The sequence below is a fragment of the Thalassophryne amazonica genome, chromosome 14, assembly GCF_902500255.1.
Source record: "Thalassophryne amazonica chromosome 14, fThaAma1.1, whole genome shotgun sequence".
Lineage (NCBI taxonomy): Eukaryota > Metazoa > Chordata > Actinopteri > Batrachoidiformes > Batrachoididae > Thalassophryne > Thalassophryne amazonica.
Window position 1 is genome coordinate 45,401,752 of NC_047116.1, and position 20,370 is coordinate 45,422,121.

A 20,370-nucleotide genomic window follows, 5' to 3' on the forward strand; every position below is an offset into this window, starting at 1 on the left:
TTCAGCATGTTGATGGCCGCCCGGAGCGTGGCTCGCACTCCACCATTGTGCAGACGTCTTTAAACCTGTTGTACCGCTCCTTAATCTGTGTGATGCCCATAGGATCGTCACTGAAAGCCGTCTGAATAATCCGAATGGTTTCCACCTGGCTGTGGCCCAGTTTCTGGCAAAATTTGATGCAGTCGCGCTGCTCCAGTTGTTCCGCCATTTTCTTTGTAAAGAAAAAACGACGAGAGACTCCACACATCCTCACAGAAAGGCTGCTAACCAGCAAATGACCTAATCGACAGGCGTGAAAAAACTCACGCATGCGCACGAAGGTTCAAGGTTGGCTCATGCAAGCACACGTGATTCGAATCCATCAGGTTTTGAAAAAAATAAAAAGGTCGGATACTTTTCTAACAGACCTCGTATATCACCAAGACACCCAGACAACCCAGAAGAAGTTACAGGCTTCTGTGGCTGTGATCGGAGAAATTGTCCATAGTGCATGTTTTGCATTTGTATCCCCAGTTATACAACTTCATGATGAAGTGGTATAGAGGATAATATTATTAAAATGAAGACCTGAAAGTTCAGCTACAATTTGCCAAAAGGTACAACTGAGATGCAAGCCTAGATTTAATGTTTTGGTGAAAGAAAGCCCTCATCTGTTTAAGTTGTAGTAATACAATTACCAGCAATTTGAATAACAGAAAGAAAAAAAAATTCAATTGAATTCCTAAATTTATGGTAAAATAGTGTGTCAGTACTCCACCATTTTATTTCATGTACATTTTTACCTCTAGCAACAAAGTTGGGTGGAGGTTATATTTGTTGTATATTTTTGTATATTGTTTGTTGGTTTGTCTATTTGTGACAATTTTTCACATATCGTGAATTCTTTACAGAGGATTCATATCCTGATAGGCAAGTGATTCATTTTTCAAGGTCACAGGTCAAACAATAAAGTCATGAAAGCCTTTGGAAAAATCCCTATCCTTTTATATTGAATGAATTTTCAAAAATTCATAACTCTGTCAAAAAATATTTATGAAATATGAAAAGATACGAAAAGAAATATGAATTTCTTTCATATTTTAAAGTCTTATGTAGAATGGTATGCTTTATCGACTGACAAAGTTTGATCCCGATCTGATCCGGATTCAAGATTTTGTGGCCATTTAAATTTAACATCAAAAACTCATGTAATGTATATTTTACATTATATCTTAATCAAACATGCTCCAATCACTCTCATATTTGAAAGTGAGGTGCAGACTGACACTCACTATCGCCTGACAAAGTCTGATCCGGATCTGCTCCAGATTATGGATTTTGTGGACATTTAGATTTAATATTGAAGCCCATTTGGTGTATATTTTGCATTATATCTCAATCAAAAGTGCCTCAATCACTGTCATTTGTGAATGAGGTACAAACTGGCACTCTCAATAATAGACTAAGTTTGATCTGCATCTGATCCGTATTGCGGATTTAGCCTACTTTAACATTGAAAAGCACTTTTGATCCATATTTTGTATTATATTTTAGCTTTGAAAAGTCACTTGTAACAGGGACTGTTGTGAAAGTGTAGTGACACGGACCCACAACAGGGGGCGCAAATGAACGGTCAATAGATGAGCCAAAAAGTAACAATTTAATGTTGTGAAAGTGCACAACGAATACACAGACAATCTCAGAATATGATAACAGTCAATCCACAAAGGTGACGTGTGGGCAGGCTCGAGGATAGAAGACGTCTGTCCTGAGAAGAGCCGGAACCACACGATTTCCGCCGCCACCGAACCTGGTGAATACTGGAGCCGCCAAGTCCCGAATTCCCAGGTGATCACCGTCCCCGACTGTCGGATCTGGTACTGCTGGCGAAGAACAAAGACAGTCAAGTGTGGGTGTGTGTACACCCAGTAACAACAACGGTGGGAATGCCACCTCCACCTCTAACACACGTGCAGCTCCTGTCACAAAGCACTTATCTGGCGGGGTGTGAAGCGAAGCTGTTGCCGGTCACGCCAATCTCCAGACAATGCACTCCACAGGAAAAACAGCTGCAAAAATGAGTTCAGACTAAACACAGTTAGTTACTTGGCTGAGAATATTACCTCCAGTAAAGTACGATATCTCGGCAACGAGGTGGAGATGACGTCTGGTCTTTATGGAGTGAGATGATGTAGAGTAGATGGGTGACAGCTGTCAAGAGATAATGAGTGACAGCTGTCACCCCCGGCTGTGTCCGTGGCGGCAGCGCCCTCTCGTGCCTGAAGCCCGCATTTCAGGCAGGGTGCCCACTGGTGGTGGGCCAGCAGTACCTCCTCTTCTGGCGGCCCACACAACAGGGACTTTGACCTTGAAATTTCTTTTTCAAGTTAAAAATTTGTAGAATTGGCAACTAGTGTTGATGGAGGTTTGTACTCTACGAGCGCAAGTGCTCTCGTCTGCCATGCAATAGGTGATGAGTTAGATTTGGGTAAATCAGGGGGAGATGGAAAATGCACAAGCAGAATTAGGCTGAGCGGCAAAGTTCTTGTTGTTGCTGTATGTTTGTTCACACTCATTGTGTCTGCTGTTCTCTCTCTGCCCCTGCAGTCCCTTTCCCAGGGATAAAGACGTACGTGGACCCTGACACCTATGAAGACCCTACACAGGCTGTCCATGAGTTCACCAAAGAGATCGATCCATCCCGCATCCGCATCGAGAGGGTGATCGGTGCCGGTATGTACACTCTGACATGCACAGGCAGTGACGCACAATTACACATTGTCTTCTCATGCCTGATTTGTGGAGTTTGCCTTGGTCATGGGAGTGGACCTATTTATGTTGGTTTGAATAATAATGAAATTAAACGTGCCATAGAAGATGATCTATTTTCATTCACATAAATGCCGAAAGCTGTTTCTACTCTTTTGTATGTTCTAAAGCAAAAAGCTTTATCCATTTTCCAGCATCTCATTGTGATTTTCTCTGCAGACAGCAAGAATATTAAAGTTGTAACAGGTTTAGAGACGAAAAGAAACTGTTAGAATGGATTTTAGTCTTTTTTTTAACAAGGTGCAAGAAACAATATGTGAATTTGAGCCAATCAGAGAAGTGGTAATGAACTTCAACACTGCCCCCAGGTGGCATAAAGTGGTGCCTAATGGTAGTGTGGAGGTTTGTAACATGTTTGACTTGTGTGTGTGTGTGTGTGTGTGTGTGTGTGTGTGTGTGTGTGTGTGTGTGTGTGTGTGTGTGTGTGTGTGTGTGTGTGTGTGTGTGTGTGTGTGTGTGTGTGTGTGTGTGTGTGTGCGTACTCTTCAGGTGAGTTTGGTGAGGTGTGCAGCGGCCGCCTGAGAACACCAGGGAAGAAAGAGATTGCTGTGGCGATCAAGACACTGAAAGGCGGTTATGTGGACAGGCAGAGGCAGGACTTCCTGCGGGAGGCGTCCATTATGGGCCAATTTGATCATCCCAACATCATCAGGCTGGAGGGCGTGGTCACCAAAAGTAAGAAAGCTTTCATTTAATGCTGGATGTAGAGATAAAAGGCCTACAGCATAGTACAATGGTTTGATGTCGTCATGCCTGGGAGCGTGGGTTGGTGCCGTGTATCAACGTATCCAGCACAATACAGAATCACCTTGGGTCCTGGATGTCAACTCCCTGAGGAGACAAAGGTTTTGGAAATCCAAGAATCTTGATAAAAAGTTGTAGGATGTTTAAATGGTTGTATTGAAGACCACAATGGAGAGAACAGACAGTGTGATGAGTACAAAGTTATTTAATCACTGCCACAAATAGTCCACAATCAAAGACAGAGAATCAACCAGTCAAGCAAAGGTTTTCATGAGAGCTAATCTGAGGTGGTTCCAGGCCAACAGTGAGATTTCAAAGGGTCAATTAGTGTGGCAGTACACTGTAAAAATCAGTGAGTTAATTGAACTCAAACCATTTGAGGAAACCGATTGCCTTAAACCATTTGAGTTTGCCAACTTAAATAAAATAATTTTCAAAAAATTTAATTGTTAAAATTTTATTAACTTAACAATTTATAGTTAATTAAACTTATGTAAATCTAGTTTATGTTTTTCAATAAAAAAGTGACAAATAAATTTCTGCCTAAAAAATTTGCATTACATTTTGGATTAGATTTTTTGATGCATTCTTTGGTTTACTTGTTGACTCTGCGTTGTGTTGTTATGACTCCGCCCATTCAGGTCCCCTTGGGACGCGAACTTACGATCTCGGGCATGGAAGTTGGACTCTCTAACCAGAAGGCTAAAACCCAGGGCTCTGGCCTTGTGACCAGAGAATTCTTTTGAACTGTTGGGAGTGAAGTTTACTAACTACATATGCACAGTGACACCTGCTGGCCTCAGTTACATAAACTCAGTTAAATTGAGTGAATGTAATGCACTGGAAATACATCGCCAACACTTACAGTGGGGCAAAAAGTATTTAGTCAGTCCCAGATTGTGCAAGTTCTCCTACTTAGAAAGATGAGAGAAGTCTGTAATTTTCAATATAGGTACACTTCAATTATGAGAGACAAAATGAGAAACAAAAATCCAGGAAATCACATTGTAGGATTTTTAAAGAATTTTTTGTAAATTTTGGTTGAAAATAAGTATTTGGTCAATAATAAAAGTTCAACTCAATACTTTGTAACATAATCTTTGTTGGCAATGACAGATGTCAAATGTTTCCTGTAAGTCTTCACCAGGTTTGCACACACTGTAGCTGGTATTTTGGCCCATTCCTCCATGCAGATCTCCTCTAGAGCAGTGATGTTTTGGGACTGTCGCTGGGCAACATGGACTTTCAACTCCCTCAACAAATTTTCTATGGGGTTGAGGTCTGGAGACTGGCTTGGCCACTCCAGGACCTTGAAATGCTTTTTACAGAGCCACTCCTTTGTTGCCCGAGCGGTGTGTTTAGGATCATTGTCATGCTGGAAGAACCAGTCACATGGATTTTCAATGCTCTCTCTGAAGGAATGAGGTTTTGGCTTAAAATCTCATGATACATGGCCTCGTTCATTCTTCCCTTAACACGGATCAGTCGTCCTGTCCACTTTGCAGAAAAAACAGCCCCAAAGCATGATGTTTCCACCCCCATGCTTCACAGTAGATATGGTGTTCTTGGGATGCAACTCAGCATTCTTCTGCCTCCAAACATGACAAATTGGGTTTTTACCAATATGTTCTATTTTGGTTTCATCTGACCACATGATATTCTTCCAGTCCTCTTCTGGATCATCCATATGCTCTCTGGCAAACTTCAGACGGGCCTAGACATGTACTGACTTAAGCAGGGGGACACACCTGGCACTGCAGGATATGAGTCCCTCTCTGCGTAGTGTGTAGCCTTTGTTACTTTGGTCCCAGCTCTCTGCAGGTCATCCATCAGGTCCCTCCGTGTAGTTCTGGGATTTTTGTTCACCATTCTCATGATCATTTTGACTCCATGGGATGACATCTGGTGTGGAGCCCTAGATTGAGGGAGATTATCAATGGTCTTGTATGTCTTCCATTTTCTTACAATTGCACCCACAGTTGATTTATTCACACCAACCTGCTTGACTTGTAGATTCACTCTTCCCAGCCTGGTGCACATCTACAGTTTTCTTCCTGGTGTCCTTTGACAGCACTTTGGCCTTGGCCATGGTTGAGTTTGGAGTCTGACTGTTTGAGGCTGTGGATAGGTGTCTTTTATACAGATAACGAGTTCCAACAGATGCCATTAATACAGGTAACAGGTGGAGGACAGAAGAGCTTCTTAAAGAAGAAGTTACAGGTCTGTGAGAGCCAGCAATCTTGCTTGTTTGTGGGTGACCGAATACTTATTTTCCACCATAATTTAGAAATAAATTCTTTAAAAATCCTACAGTGTCATTTTCTGGATATTTTTTTTTCTCATTTTGTCTCTCATTATTGAAGTGTACCTATGTTGAAAATTACAGACCTCCCTCATCTTCCTAAGTAGGATAACTTGCACAATCAGGGGCTGACTAAATACTTTTTGGCCCCACTGTAAATGCCCCAAAACTTTAAATGCACTTAAAGGAACTGAGTTGTTATGACAACAATTAATTTTTGAGATAGTTTAATTCATGGAAATGAGTGACTATAACTTTTTTCAAAGTTTGGGTTACATTAACTTAGTTGTTGTATTAAAATGGAGTGTTCGGTTTAGCAGTGTACTAGTCAAAGGTCTAGGCACAGGAAGTTTCCAGAGGCAGGCAGTTCTTTATGTCACAGTTCAGACAACCAGAAAGGCAAACTCTATCCACAGGGGGCAGGCAAGAGAGCCAAGGACATGTGGGAACAAACGCTCGTTGGTAAAGAGAAATATTGCAACACTGGTTGTCACAGTGAACTGACCTGACATACTGGCAACAGGGAACATGAAAGAAGGATTTAAATATACTCAAATGACAGTTACTACAACCAGCTGTGCTCTAAAAGGAAATGAAGCAAATGAAAACAGGCGAGGAAAGACAATGTCAAAAGTGAGGGAAAAGCCCGGGGCCATGAGAGTACCTCGTACCCAAAGAAGTAAGTACTCGAGTAATTCAGATTTTCTTGCACAGCTATTAAAAACAGAGAGGGGTACCCTTGCAGAGATAGTTTCACAGAGGCTCGAGATCAAGCAGAAGCCAGTACATTGTCTTACATGTTTTAGTCCTTAAAACATTGTTTCCATGTAGTTCACTGTGTTAATGCCATGTTTTCAACTTGTTGTTCAACTGTTGTTTTTTCTTTTCTTCTTCTTTTTTTCTTCTTTTAATTAAAGGCAATTTGAAGCTCCCCTGCTTAGATTTGACCTTGTTCATTTATGGTCAATATTGAGAAAATGACAAGTCAGCAACTACAGTCATGGTACCAACTGACGATGGTTTTCATTAGTTGAACAAACCCCAGATCAGGGGTATTCAACTGGGTCCAGACAAGGCCAAGAGGGTGAAGTTTTTCTTTGCAATCACCTACTCCACCAGGTGATTTCACTGATTAACATCACTTTGAGCAGATGGAATCAGTTAAATTTGAACTGGGCAAATTCAGTTATCATATCTCATGGGAATGCTTAAAATCAATATTCAGTCCCAGTTTGACTAAAAACTGGAACATCCACCCCCAGCCTGCTATTCACAGTTTCTTGCCATCGCTGCCAACTTGGAGTTAGAATTTCTAGTAATTCCATCAGAGATCTGTTAGCTGGCCAGACTTCTTTACTTTCCTGAATGGTATGTGTGGCATAAGAAGGTTTCTCATAACTTTGAGAGAAAAAAAAAAACAAGAATATTATGTAAAGACTAACTTCAGTCGTAGTTGTCATGAACATGGAAATTAGCTGCAGGGACCAAAACTGTTTTGTTTTTTTTGGTTTTTTTTGGGGGGGGGGGGGGGGCAGGCTGTCAAGATGTTTATTTATGTTGTAAAGCCCCTTTCACACTGGGCTCACTTCAAGTTGCGTCATGCAGCATCATGACGACACCACATGGAAGCAACCCAGTGCCAAGACGATGTAGCTCAACGCCACAACAGTGCAAGGGAAGCAAACGACAAAGCGGACCGGACGCCAAAATTTAAACATGTTTAATTGTTTTTGTGTCCTGTGCTCAACGCAGAAATTAAGTGGTTTCAGCGCAAGTCAGAGCAACGTGACGGTACTCAACGTGACTGGAAGCCACACCCTCACAATACAATGTTACCCAATGCCAATTTATGAATCCTGTTGTGTTTCATTGTTCTCAAAGTATAAATCACGCAGGATTGTTTTTATACCGTGTACACAATGCAGCAAAATGACATGCTCAAAAAGAGCACAGAAAAAAAAAATACTGATTGCAGCCTGACTGCTGCTGCAGCTACTCACTCTTAAATTCTCTCACAAATGTGTTTAAAAAAAGTCCATAAAAGTCCTGCTCACAGACTGATTGCCAGAGAAAGGACATGTCCACATCCAGTAAAAAGTCCAGACATCTCCAGTCCACTCGCGGACGATTTGTTCGCATGCACACATGTGAACAATTAAAAGAAAAAAAACTGTCTGGCTGCTGCAGTTCTTCACTCAAACTCTCTCATCACTGTATTAAATAAAGGCCAAAAAGGTCATAACTCCTGCTCACAGACTGATTGCCAGAGACACGACATGTCCACATCAAGTACAACTCCAGACATCTCCACATTTACTCACGGACGGTTCGTTTGCGCACGCAACTCGCGGTCAAAGGAAGAATGATAAACTGTAACAGAACTGAGAGCGCAGACCTGCAGCTCAGCAGCTCAGCATAAGAACAAATAAAAACTAGAAGAGAAATCAGAGTGCACAGTTCGGCTGCAGCCAGACTGTGCACTCTGATTTCTCTGTGCAGATGACCTGCAGGCTGCGTCCTCACCTCCTCTCTGCCCCCTGCTGCGTGCACCTGACGCAGACATTCCTGCATCGTCATGACGCCACAGGAAGCAACTCGAAGCAGCCCCGGTGTGAAAGGGGCTCAATTGGGGGATTTTACCATGATGGCCTATGGGAAGTGTCTCACTTTTGGAGTCAGCCTCAAATGGTCATTCATGACCCTAGATTGGGCATTTCCGTATTGGCTTCATTTATGAGCACAGGAGGTTGGGGCTTGCTGTGAAAGTGCCCTAGGTGGCTCTCCCACTGACTGTGTGGGCATATCCCAGAGCTCAGTGGGTGTGTTTTAAGACTCCCTATTGGAAATTCTGAGAAATATGTCACTGAAGTTCAATGTGAGTTGTTTCACACCTAAGGGCCCCTTCACACATAGTACGGCTAAGTACTGTACAAATCAGGGCAAATCACAGCGGAACTGCTCGTATGAGCAAACCATGAAAACATTGAGCTGACGGGCAGGCGTGTACGATGCCGCTGCAATGGTTTCATGCACGCAGTGCGAAAATTTCTTGATATTAAGGACATTGACCACACACCACATATAACCACACACCACATAAAAACACGGCATTTTATTGAAGCAAGGCACATGTCCACATATGCTGGCGGCGTGTCCAGCCGGCACCGCGCGCATGTCCTGCCCGACACATGTGCCTTGTGGACGGCGTGCCGCAGGATTGACACCGCGTAATATGGAACAGAGCTCACGTGGGTGACGTGACATTCAGATTGCCCACTGCGTGTTATGATTTGATGTTCTGTTTCACCTAGGGTAGCCTGTCAATGTGCACAGTGTGTGCGCGATCACAGCACCCCATTGCAACAGCGATATATTTTCTTATGTATGTTCACATGAGGACAGCAAGCAGGCACATGCACGTCAGTGGACAGTTGTTAGTTAATGTTCGTCCAAACACGATACGTGTTCCCCAGCTGGGACATTGAGAACCACAGATCTCCTGTCGCCAAACACACCCCCTGTCAGTTCAGCGCACACGCCAACGTGTGACTGTGTCTGTTTGCAAAGCCACACTCGTGGGGCCACTTAGACAAATTTCACATCCAGCTCGACAGTGATCATCTGCTGACTGCTGTTGTGCTAACAGTGAATGGCCACACATCTTCTAAGTGCCAAGTGAGTGGTGTTAGATGTTCATGTGTTTCAGTTGGAATTTGGCCGACACCTGCCGCGAGAGGGTTTGCTGGGCTCTCACAGTGCACACTCTGTCTTTCAGCCGCTGGTGGGCACAAATAGTTGTAGCAACAGGCGCTAGAGACAGCTACGATTTTACACATATTGCATACGATTCCTGCTTCATGCGCACTACATGCGCAATTCTACCATATTTGTACTATGTGTGAAAAGGCCCTAAGTTTTCCATGTAGCTTGAGAATGCACATGCAAATCATACATACACAATCATGGAATTGTGGGATTTTGAGGACATTAAACATGAGCACCCGACCATATTTTAACAATAGAAGGTTGATTGAAAACAGATTTTGCAGAATGGCACCTTTAAAATGCCAGTTTTTGAAGTTTCTGTCTGTTTAGTCATCTGTATGTAATAAAAGTTCGGATTGCAGGATGAACACCTTCTAAATTTTGAGCAGCCACCATCCTGTGTGTGCTGCATATTGTTCTTGGCTGTCAAAACAATGACCAAGTGAACAGTTTGTGTTCAGTTTATAGGTGCAGTGCTCATTTATTCCACTCTGCAATTAGAAACAATTTAAAAACTCACAGTCATTGCTGTTCAGTCCCAATATTTTTCTCTGTGTGTGTGTGTGTGTGTGTGTGTGTGTGTGTGTGTGTGTGTGTGTGTGTGTGTGTGTGTGTGTGTGTGTGTGTGTGTGTGTGTGTGTGTGTGTGTGCATTGTCCGGAATTGTAATGTCTTTTTTTTTTATCAGGGGAACATGTAATATCTGCACAAGGTGTGCGTGCACCGTGTGTGTGCTTGTTAATGAGCTCTGTTTTACGGGGCTCAGCCAGCGCAGCATATGGTTATTTTTACAGTCGTGTATAAAGTGAGACAGCGCTGTGAATATCAATGTGTCCCCTGAACACACTCAAACTCTCCCTGAATCTCGATAGAGGACACTCCTCAGCTCGGACCCTGCTGACACACACTCCACTGATGGCTTTTTAAAGTCCCATTCTCTGATTGTTGGGTTAAAGGTCCTGATTGCTGATATTTTGCACCATTAACAAAATAATAAAAACTGAATAATAAAAACATATTGACTCGCTGTTGCCAGAGAAGACCCTCCATCATGTAAGAGGTCGTTGACTGGTTGAACATTTGGAGGTCTGATATTTATGAGCCTCTCACAGCTAATGAAATCAGTCTGCTGTCAGGACATCTGTTCCATTTGCAGATTTATTTATTTCACACTTCAATGAGATTAAAGGACAGACTGCATTCATTATTTTAATGCTCTGAAATACAGTGTGGATTTGTTGTCTTTGGAAAAATATTAGAGTTGAACAAAGCTTTTCTCCACAACATGTCATCAGGCAGCACTGGAGAATGTAGAAATAAATTTTCCGTGTCACACAACAGAAGTCTTTGCCAATTAGCCATATAATAATAATGATTTTTTTTAATTATAGCACATCACTTCTGCTTCAATTTTCTCCAAATAAAATGCAAGAAAAACCTATTAATGCTGTAGGCAATGTAACTTCCAGAAGGGCACTTGGTGGAGTGGATTATCTACCCTGATTCATGCTCTTTGATCTTGATCACTCCATTTTGATCATGTTTGTGGTTTTGATCATGATTGGTGATCTTTTATTCATTAAAAAAAGCTTTGATCCTGATTGTGCACTACTTACATAATCTCAGACTGTTAGTATTGAACTTTGATCCTGATCTTGGCTTTGATTGTGATCGATGTACTTTTATCCTACTCACTGATCTTTGTTTCCAGTAACTGAGCGTTGGTCTAGAGCTTGTCTTTGATCATGATCTTTGACCTTTAATCCAGTCTATTGTTTTATTCTGATCACTAAACTTTGATCTAGAGTTTGTGATTATTGACCTTATATTCTATTCACTCATCTTTGATCCAGATTACTGACTTGTCATCTCAGTCACTGAACTTGTCTTTGATCATGATCATCGACATTTTATCCTATTTAGTGTTCTTTGATCCTGATAAGTGAACAGTAATGCTGATTGCTGAATGATCCTGATTGATAACCTTAGGTTCTGATTATTGATTATGAATTAATGACCCTCTGCCAAGTTTAATTAAAATCAGTCCATTTGTTTATGTGTAATCCTGTTAAAAACTAACAAATGCTCTTAATTACATTTTTTTCAGTGGTCATTAGGTTTTAATATCTACATCTGTTTCTAATTTAGGTAAAACTGGTTTGAGGGATGTCTACAATTCGATTTAGGGTATTTTAAAGACTTTATTTGAATGAATAGATATAAAAATGTCAAAATGTTGAACAGTAGCTTCAGCTGGCTTTTATCTGTTGAATTCATCTGGTTTCACAAAGGTGCCAACAGCAGCTTCTACTACACACATCTCACCGAACCACATGACGAACAGATGTCCCTGAAGGCATGAGGGTCATGATTCCAAACATTATGTCCTTAATAAAGTGACAAAACCTGCCAGTCTGGAAAGAGGTCTGTGTGAAACACGCCTCTCAAACTATACCCATGAGGGTGCCAACAAAGGACATGTGGACCCATGCCAAGTGTTAAAAACTCTGTAGTGCTCTATAACGTGACTTTATATATGCACTTATTAGCATAAAGGTCTCCAGAGTCATAGATAAAAGTTTCATATAATGTTATAATCAGCACAGTTAATCACAGTACACCGTGAACTCGGGAGCAGAGGTTTGCTGGAATCACATTTGTAATCAGCCTGTTTCATTGTCATTATTATTATTATTATTATTATTATTATTGTAAATTTTTCTTCAACTTATACAGTACTGTCATAAGCACTGTGGCGTTTTTGTATTTTTATAGTTTTAATGTTCATTTCTTCTTTGGCATGGCTGTATCCATCCAATTGCCAAATGTTAATTTAAAATAACTAAATGGTAGTGTTACACCAGATTTTGTGTGTTTTATTTAGCTGTACTATGTGAATGAACATAAAAGACATCAGATTACATTTCAGTGATTATTTTGTATGTTTTCAGCCTGGTGCATGATTCACAGACAATAAAGAGGTGATAATAATCAATAAATAATGAGTTAATCAACTTGATCTTCTTGTTAAACCATGAGGCAGTTCACTCAAAATAATCCTGTTTTAAAGGTAAAGAGGAGTGATGAATTTTTATTTGCTGAGTCTTTAAGGGTTAGTATTCTTTGTCACAAAGCCAAGATTTGTACACAATAATGTAAATATGATGACAAACCTTGGGAGGTCTTTCATGTAATATTTCAATCGAGCATCATAAAATTGTGTTGTTTGATTGGACAATAAATTAAAAAAAAATCTCCAAAAATAAAATAAAAGTGCATACTTGTGTTAGGTTCAGAATTTGTTTTTATGGCTGTCCATCTCTTCAACAGAGCCTCAGCCTGGGAGCAAACTGTACTTCACACATACAGGACAAATCAGTCTGTCACGAAACTATTTTTGTTACACGATATGTTGTCCCAGAATATTTTTTTTTCTTTTTTTTTATGGCTATCCATCTCTTTATAGTGGAACTATAAGATTATTTTGAACTGGGTGTTATTCGTAAGGTGTTGAGTTCACACGGGGTAATTACAAATGAAGTTTGGGCAATAATAATGTAGAACACAAACAATGTCACAGTCTAATTGTTTACATAATGGAATTGTATGAGGCCAGCTAAAACACAGTGAAACATTTCTTATCTAAACAGACAAAAATATCATTAGAAGTGTCTGGTAGAATGGAGAGGATCCCTAAGGAGGTAAACTTGTACATGTTTACCTCACTAAATGGGACAATTTTTAACATAACTTTTGAAGTTCCCCCACTTGGCTGGCAATAAATCTTTTCACACTCTGGGAATGCACATGTGCAACCAGATTGGTTCAAAGGTGTAAAAAAGTAAACAAATGCTCGGTTGGTCAGTGACAGCATCAGTCAAACAACTCTCTAAATCCATAATAAACATAATTTTACAGATGCTTACAAGAAGGAGTGAAAATGCAGCTGTTTTACCAAATCATTACAATATAAATATTAAGAATAATTACCTTTGAGATTAGCCCAAAAGCTTTTTTCCACCCCGAGAAGCACACAAGACAAGCTGCTGGAGAAAATTCCTCTGTGCTTCCGGAGCGATTAGAGATGGTTTTATCAGCCAATCTCTGAGGGCAAATGATTAGTCCACTACGAAATAATTATTTTATATAACGTAGCCTCCAGCAACACAAAGAGCAGCATCCAGCGGGTCGGGTTGGCCCGGTGAATTGAGTGGCAGTGCGCGGGTTAAATGCGCGGCAGTGCCATCGAGTCATGGCATCTCTTATCATCCAGACAGCTGGACCCGCGTTTGGATATCAAGTCGGGGAATGATTTGCTGTCGTCATCTTTTAAAAGGGCATAATCTGTCGTCTTGCTCTGTTGTGATACAAATCAGTGTGTTTTATCCCACCTGTGTTCATTATTCATTGACAGAAATCACAGACACTGTTCTGTGTCTAATAAATGACACAGAACATGCAGGGATATGGGTCAGGAAGTTCATGATTATGTACTATAAACACCATTCAGCTGCCATTCACCAACCAGATCCATGAAAATTCAGTAAGTATATCTTATATATTATTATCTATTTCTAAGGTGGAACTATGCTAGTATACTAAGGTATATTTAAATATCTAAAAAGGAAGAGTAAAATAGAAGAGTAAAAAAGAGTAGAGTAGAACCACAGGTGCCTGGTCTTGAGAACCAGGGATGGTAGGTTGAAAAGCTTTTTTATCCCATGGGAACTCCCTACCCACCTAAGCGGCTCAAGAAAAAAGTATATCTAATAATAAATAATAAGACGTAAGAAAGACAAGACATCATATATATATATATATATATATATATATATATATATATATTAAGGGTAATAAACAACATATACAATAAATATGGTACTATATAATATACAGGAGTATGTATTAAAACCTAAATATTAATACTGGAGAAGATTGTAGTATAGGTAATTTAGTATGTAGACTAGTAGTAAAATTAAATTATAGTTAGTAGGCTAAGCTATAAATCTAGTATTTTATTATAGAAACAGAAGCTATGATGTAATGTGCATTGGTATTACTATAAACACCATTCAGTTGCCATTCACCAACCAGATCCATGATTATTTTATTCTTCACGAATAATTTATTTCACACACTCAGAAATACAAACGTAGTGCACAAGATTTATAGAGGTCTACAAAGCGAAACAGTGATCCGCTGATTCTATGTTCACGAATAGACACTGCCTGTGTCCGCAGTGGATCGAGTCAGGCAAAACCTGAGTATTCAGTTTCTGTGCAGCATAAGCTTCAGTTTTTCTTCCTTGGACACCAGTACCATGTTTTCAAAAAAATCTTTCAACGAATCAACACTCTAACGGGAAAAATAATCAAAGTGTCTGGCATTCTCACTGCCCACACAGTCATAATGCCTTGAGACTGCAGTTTACATTTCTTGCCCTTTGACCTTGCGCATTAGACCCGGAAGTGAGCAAGAGTGTGAAAAGGGTAATTGTAATAACTCAGTGGAGGGCAGCGCCACCAAATGGACTGGAGGCAATCCAATGCACTAGCTGTATCATTTGTCACCTTAAAAGTTTTCTTTGCATTTAGTGAGGTATGTTTCCATATGTATGGAGTCTCTCCATGCTACCAAAAGTAACAGTACAGTAAGTACAGTACAATAAGAAGTACTGAGAAATATGATCATACTTTGTTTAATAAAATACTTTTATTAACATGTATGCAGTTTGAAAGACATTCTGTCGAGTGACTCATGCACACACTCTGTGTGCACAAAAGCAGACAATGGAAGGTGATTTTGTGCTTTTCAGAGGCGTCACACAGAGACATAATTTCAGTGTCCATCTGTCTGTCTATATTTTTGTTCACACTTTTCTTTCTCTCAGTTGCTCCATCTGTTGTTGTTCTTCAGAGACTAATTATAGAGAGTATTGTGCTGTGACTGATTGCTATACCTGCACTAAAATAACAGGTGACACCTCAAGCTCTGGCAAACAGGTGCACTTTTTTCCATGCACTCCATGTTTCCAGGCTTCACTAATTAGCTCAGGAAAACCAAGGTTGATCATATAATTTCCCCAACAATCCCTGTTGGGTTTCTGTGAAGAAATGCACATTATCTACTAATTTAAGGGATTTCAGACCCATAATGAGTCTGATTGCTGTGAAGAACTGTGTACTATTATCAGATGATGTGTATCAGTAATGCTGAGGATTATAGATTCCTACTTTGTTCCATCTAATGTTAATGTTAAACATCGTTACCTTACATTTGGCCAGTGACTACTTAGTACATCTATCCATCTATCCTTTTTCTAATCCTGCTTATTCGAGTTGTAGGGAGGTGGGGAGGGGGCTGTGGGGATCCCACAGAAACATGGCTAGAATGTGCAAACTCCACACAGAAAAGATCAGGTCAGAAGCGAACCTGGGACCCGCTCTTTGTAAGGCAAAAGTGCAAACCACTAAGACACTCATGCCTTGCATACTTGGTTTTCACCATATTTGAATGAGAACTATAAAAAGGATTGAAGTTGATTTAAAAACAGACACATACACACATGTGCTCACATTTTTTCCCTGATGGGTAGGCCATGTGCATATTTGGCAGAAAGGTTCAACTCAGACTCAGCCATTGCCAAATTTATGCAAACTAGGTAAGAGTACCTGTGTGCATGAAGATTGTAGGAGCTCCAGAAATCTGACATTTAACTCCAAAGACCTTGATCTTTTTTAAAAATGATTAACTGTAATCCACCTGTGTGCAGCTCACAAATCAAGTTCAACATCAAATTCCTTGAGCTTTGCTTAGCTGGAGATTGGGATTTTCTCAAATCTACCACCAGCTCTGTGGTTTTACTGATGTTGAGTTGTAAGTGATTCAGCTCACACTGGTCAACAAAACGCTCCTATACTCGGTCTCGTCCCTTATGCCTGATACTTCCCACTATGGCAGAGTCATCAGAGACTTTATACAGATAGCAACCTTCTGTTGTGTCTGAAGTCTGTGAAGTCTGTGGTGTACAAGGTGAAGAGAAGTGGTGAGAGAACTGTTCCTTATGGATCTCCAGTGCTACACAGGATTGTGTCAGACACACAGGTCACCTGCAATTTCAGGCATGCACAGTCACCTATGACATAACACATGCACAGTTGCACACACTAGCCTGTAAACGTGCATGGGCGTGCATTTTAAACATGTTATTGAATTCCTCACTGGTGAGGGTTGGGCACCCGTGGACATTTATTGATGTATGTGCGTTTTTTATGGCTGTGAATGTCAAGGAGATTGAAGGGCAAAAATCCAACCACAACGAGTCTAACAGGTCCATAGGGGGTACGCCATAGCAGCCATAGATGCACAGCATCACTGTGGTTGTGATGTTATCGCCCTCACAGAATTTTTGGAATATGGCAACATTGTCAACTCCAACTGATATGAGGACACTTTGCAAAAGCTGCACACATTCTTGAAGTGGGTTCATCCTAGGAAAAGTGCAGTACAACTCTTGAGCATGACAATGCTCATCCACAAATTGTACAAGATCTTTCTGACCCACAGTACATACAATCAGGATTTTGCACCCTCCAGCTTTAACCTTTTTCCAAAGCTGAAAGAACACCTGAAGGGACACTGTTAGACTGACGATGCAGCGGCTCAAGCAGCTGTGGATCACATACAATTTCTTCACCATGTAAGTCTGTGGAAAGGGAAGGTGACTACATGTAGAGGTTATGACCGTGCCTGATAGAGAGTATTACAAGCTTTAACTAGATGTGATATTCATGTGAGTATCTTACTTGTTAGTGAAATAATTTTTCAGCCGGCCCTCAAAGCTTTGCTGGTTCACCCTCATCACCACAATCAGTTTCCAGAGTGTAAATTGCAAGACTGAGATGGATTCTTGAGGAATCCTGTTTCTTTTTATTCTTTTTTTTTTTTATTTAATAACCATGTGCCCTTTGTTTGTACTGTTCTGATATATCATAATGCACAGTTCTCTCCATGGCTCTTCAGCTACATCACCTGAATTTTTAAGAATTCATCAAGGTTCATGAAAAAAAAATTCTGTGCAATTTTAAAATATTAGCTAATAAAAGTGGAAGAATCCATTAAATTTGAATGGGAATGGGATGTGGATCCAAGATTTAGTGATACAGTTATTTGCCGAGAATCCAAAAAGGAAGGTACCTATAGTACAGAGGCCAAATGTTCACATACATCGCTTCATGAGGACTAACTAACTGGCATAATTAGGAGTTAATTGGGCCACCCATCTGTGGCTGTTTTTAAGGGCCTACCTGAACAGAACCAGTGCCTTCTTTAATTCAAGAGCAGAGCGGGGGTTAGGAGAAGGATTAAAATAAGGCAACCAAATAATCATTGTGGAACTCCATAAGTTGGAATTCTCCTTATGAGCATCTCCAGGAAGACTGTACAATCTGTTGCCCAAAAAAATGTAAGACTTGAAATCCAGTAAAACAGTATGAAAATGAATAGACTCAAACCAAGACTTGGTAAGAAAACTGGGGAAATCATAAGAACAGACTGAGTCACAGAAAGAATGATTTGTTCATGAATAAATCCAGTTAAGGGTTAATTCTTTTTCTATGCTGCTTCCAAAATCTAAGATCAACTAAGTGATTCAGGATTTGCTGATCCTGGTCATGCCAGTCCAGTTTATTTGATTCTTTGAACCTAGATGAGGATTTGTGCAGACAAACTGGAGACATGTATGTCTTTGAATGTTGTTGTTGTCCATTCAGCTGCTCCAGTTTTGTGTTCGGGGTCGCCACAGTGGATACAGCCAGAGCCGCATTGGTTGTTGGCACAAGTTTTACACCAGATGCCCTTCCTGACGCAACTCCAGTTGTACCTGGAGAAACACACACAGCCACTGGCGTTCCAAAGAGGTTCTAACCAGGTCCCGCACTGCTTAGCTTCTGAGCTCTGCTGGGATCAGGCTGACACAGAGCAGATCAGCTGCCCATGTACATCTTTTAATGGTGGAAAGAAATTTACCAGAGGTACGTGATTAAAGTATAAGTGTTGTTGTCTCTGTCAAGATTTGGACCTGATCAGGCTTTGATTCAATTTTTCCCTCTTTCTTTTCTCACCGTCTGCCCCAGCTTTGATTTATTATTGTTTTATTTTTGTTATGTGTTTATTCTCTCTTCTATTTTGCTTTGCCACTTTGTTTCTTTGATAGTTTTCATACTTTGACCATAGTTCAGTTTCATTCTAGTTTTGTTCAGCCGGTTAGGGAATGCGGCCTTGCCCCAAGTGAAGGAGTTCAAGTACCTCGGGGTCTTGTTCATGAGTGAGGGGACGATGGAGTGTGAGATTGGCTGGAGAATCAGTGCAGCAGGGGCGGTATTGCATTCGCTCTACCATACTGTTGTGACAAAAAGGGAGCTGACCCAAAAGGCGAAGCTGTCGATCTACTGGTCAATCTTCATTTCTCCTCTCACCTATGGTCATGAGTGTTGGGTCATGACCGAAAGAACTAGATTACGGGTACAAGTGGCCAAAATGGGCTTCCTCAGGAGGGTGGCTAGTGTCTCCCTTAGAGATAGGGTGAGAAGTTCGGTCATCTGTGGGGAGCTCGGAGTAGAGTCGCTGCTCCTTCCTGTTGAAAGGAGCCAGCTGAGGTGCTTCGGGCATCTGGTAAGGATGCCTCCTGGGTGCCTCCCAAGGGAGGTGTTCCAGGCCCGTCCATCTGGGAGGAGACCCCAGGGAAGACCCAGGTCTAGGTGGAGAGATTATATCTCCACACCGGCCTGGGAATGCCTCGAAATCCCCCAGTCAGAGATGGTTAATGTGGCACGGGAAAGAGAAGTGTGGGGTCCCCTGCTGGAGTTGTTGCCCCCGCGACCCAAACCCGGAAAAGCGGTTGAAGATAAGTGAGTGAGTGATCATTAGTTTACTACTTGTTTATTCTGTTCTTCCCTTATGTGATATTGTCTGTTTTTGAATCGGGTTTTGTTTTCTGTTATCACTTAGTCTCTGTTTTACTTATAGTTTATTTCTTAGTTTGTTCCAGTTTTGTCTTAGTGTTTATTTTCTTGTTATTCTCTGATCAGTTCTTATGTAGTTTATCATTTGGTTCACTTTTCTGTTCTCATGTCATGCCCTCTTCATTCTGGTTCATAGTAGTATTATATTCTGCCCTCAGTTTCTGTTTTAGCTTTGTTCTCAGTTGTTCCTCATTTACATTTGTTTGTTGTCACTCCACGCCCCTGCACCTTCCATTGTGTCTTCGTCCCTCACTCATATATGATTGTGTTGTCACTTCACCAGCTTTTGTGTCCTCCTCTCTCACTGTGTATCTTTCTGCTTTGTGTTTTCATCCACTCACGCTCTTGGCACCCGTTCATGTGTCTTTGGCTTTTCATCAGTCCACGTTGTGTTGTCTCCACCTCACTATCTTGCACAGTGCACAACCTTTGCCCTCCAGCCACGCCCCCTTTTGAGATCATTCACCTCACGTGCACCTAGTTAACTTCTGCCTATTTATACCCTTCCCAGCCAACACACCTCTGCCAGTTTGTCATCTTTGTACACATTCCAGCTCTCATATTCAGTCCTGTTTTGCCTAGCCGTGTTACCAGATCCTGTTCTGTTTTCCTCAATTGCACCTTCTGCCTCTTCCCTGATGTCTGTGTTTGCTCTTGCTCATGCCACTGAACCCTGCTCATCCATGACAGCATTTTTGCCTAATCCTGATTGTACCTCTGCTCCACTGAC

The 20,370-nt window shown here is 41.0% G+C and overlaps 1 protein-coding gene across 2 annotated transcripts in view; it reads left to right on the top strand.

Annotated features, from left to right (window-relative positions):
- LOC117524148 (ephrin type-A receptor 6-like) overlaps positions 1–20,370 on the top strand; it is an 866,515-nt gene that overhangs the window by 801,252 nt on the left and 44,893 nt on the right. For both annotated transcript variants that reach the window (XM_034185882.1, XM_034185881.1), the window contains 2 exons: positions 2,587–2,712; positions 3,298–3,483. In XM_034185882.1, coding sequence (XP_034041773.1) covers positions 2,587–2,712; positions 3,298–3,483 — 312 coding nt within the window. The remainder of the gene's footprint in view (positions 1–2,586; positions 2,713–3,297; positions 3,484–20,370) is intronic.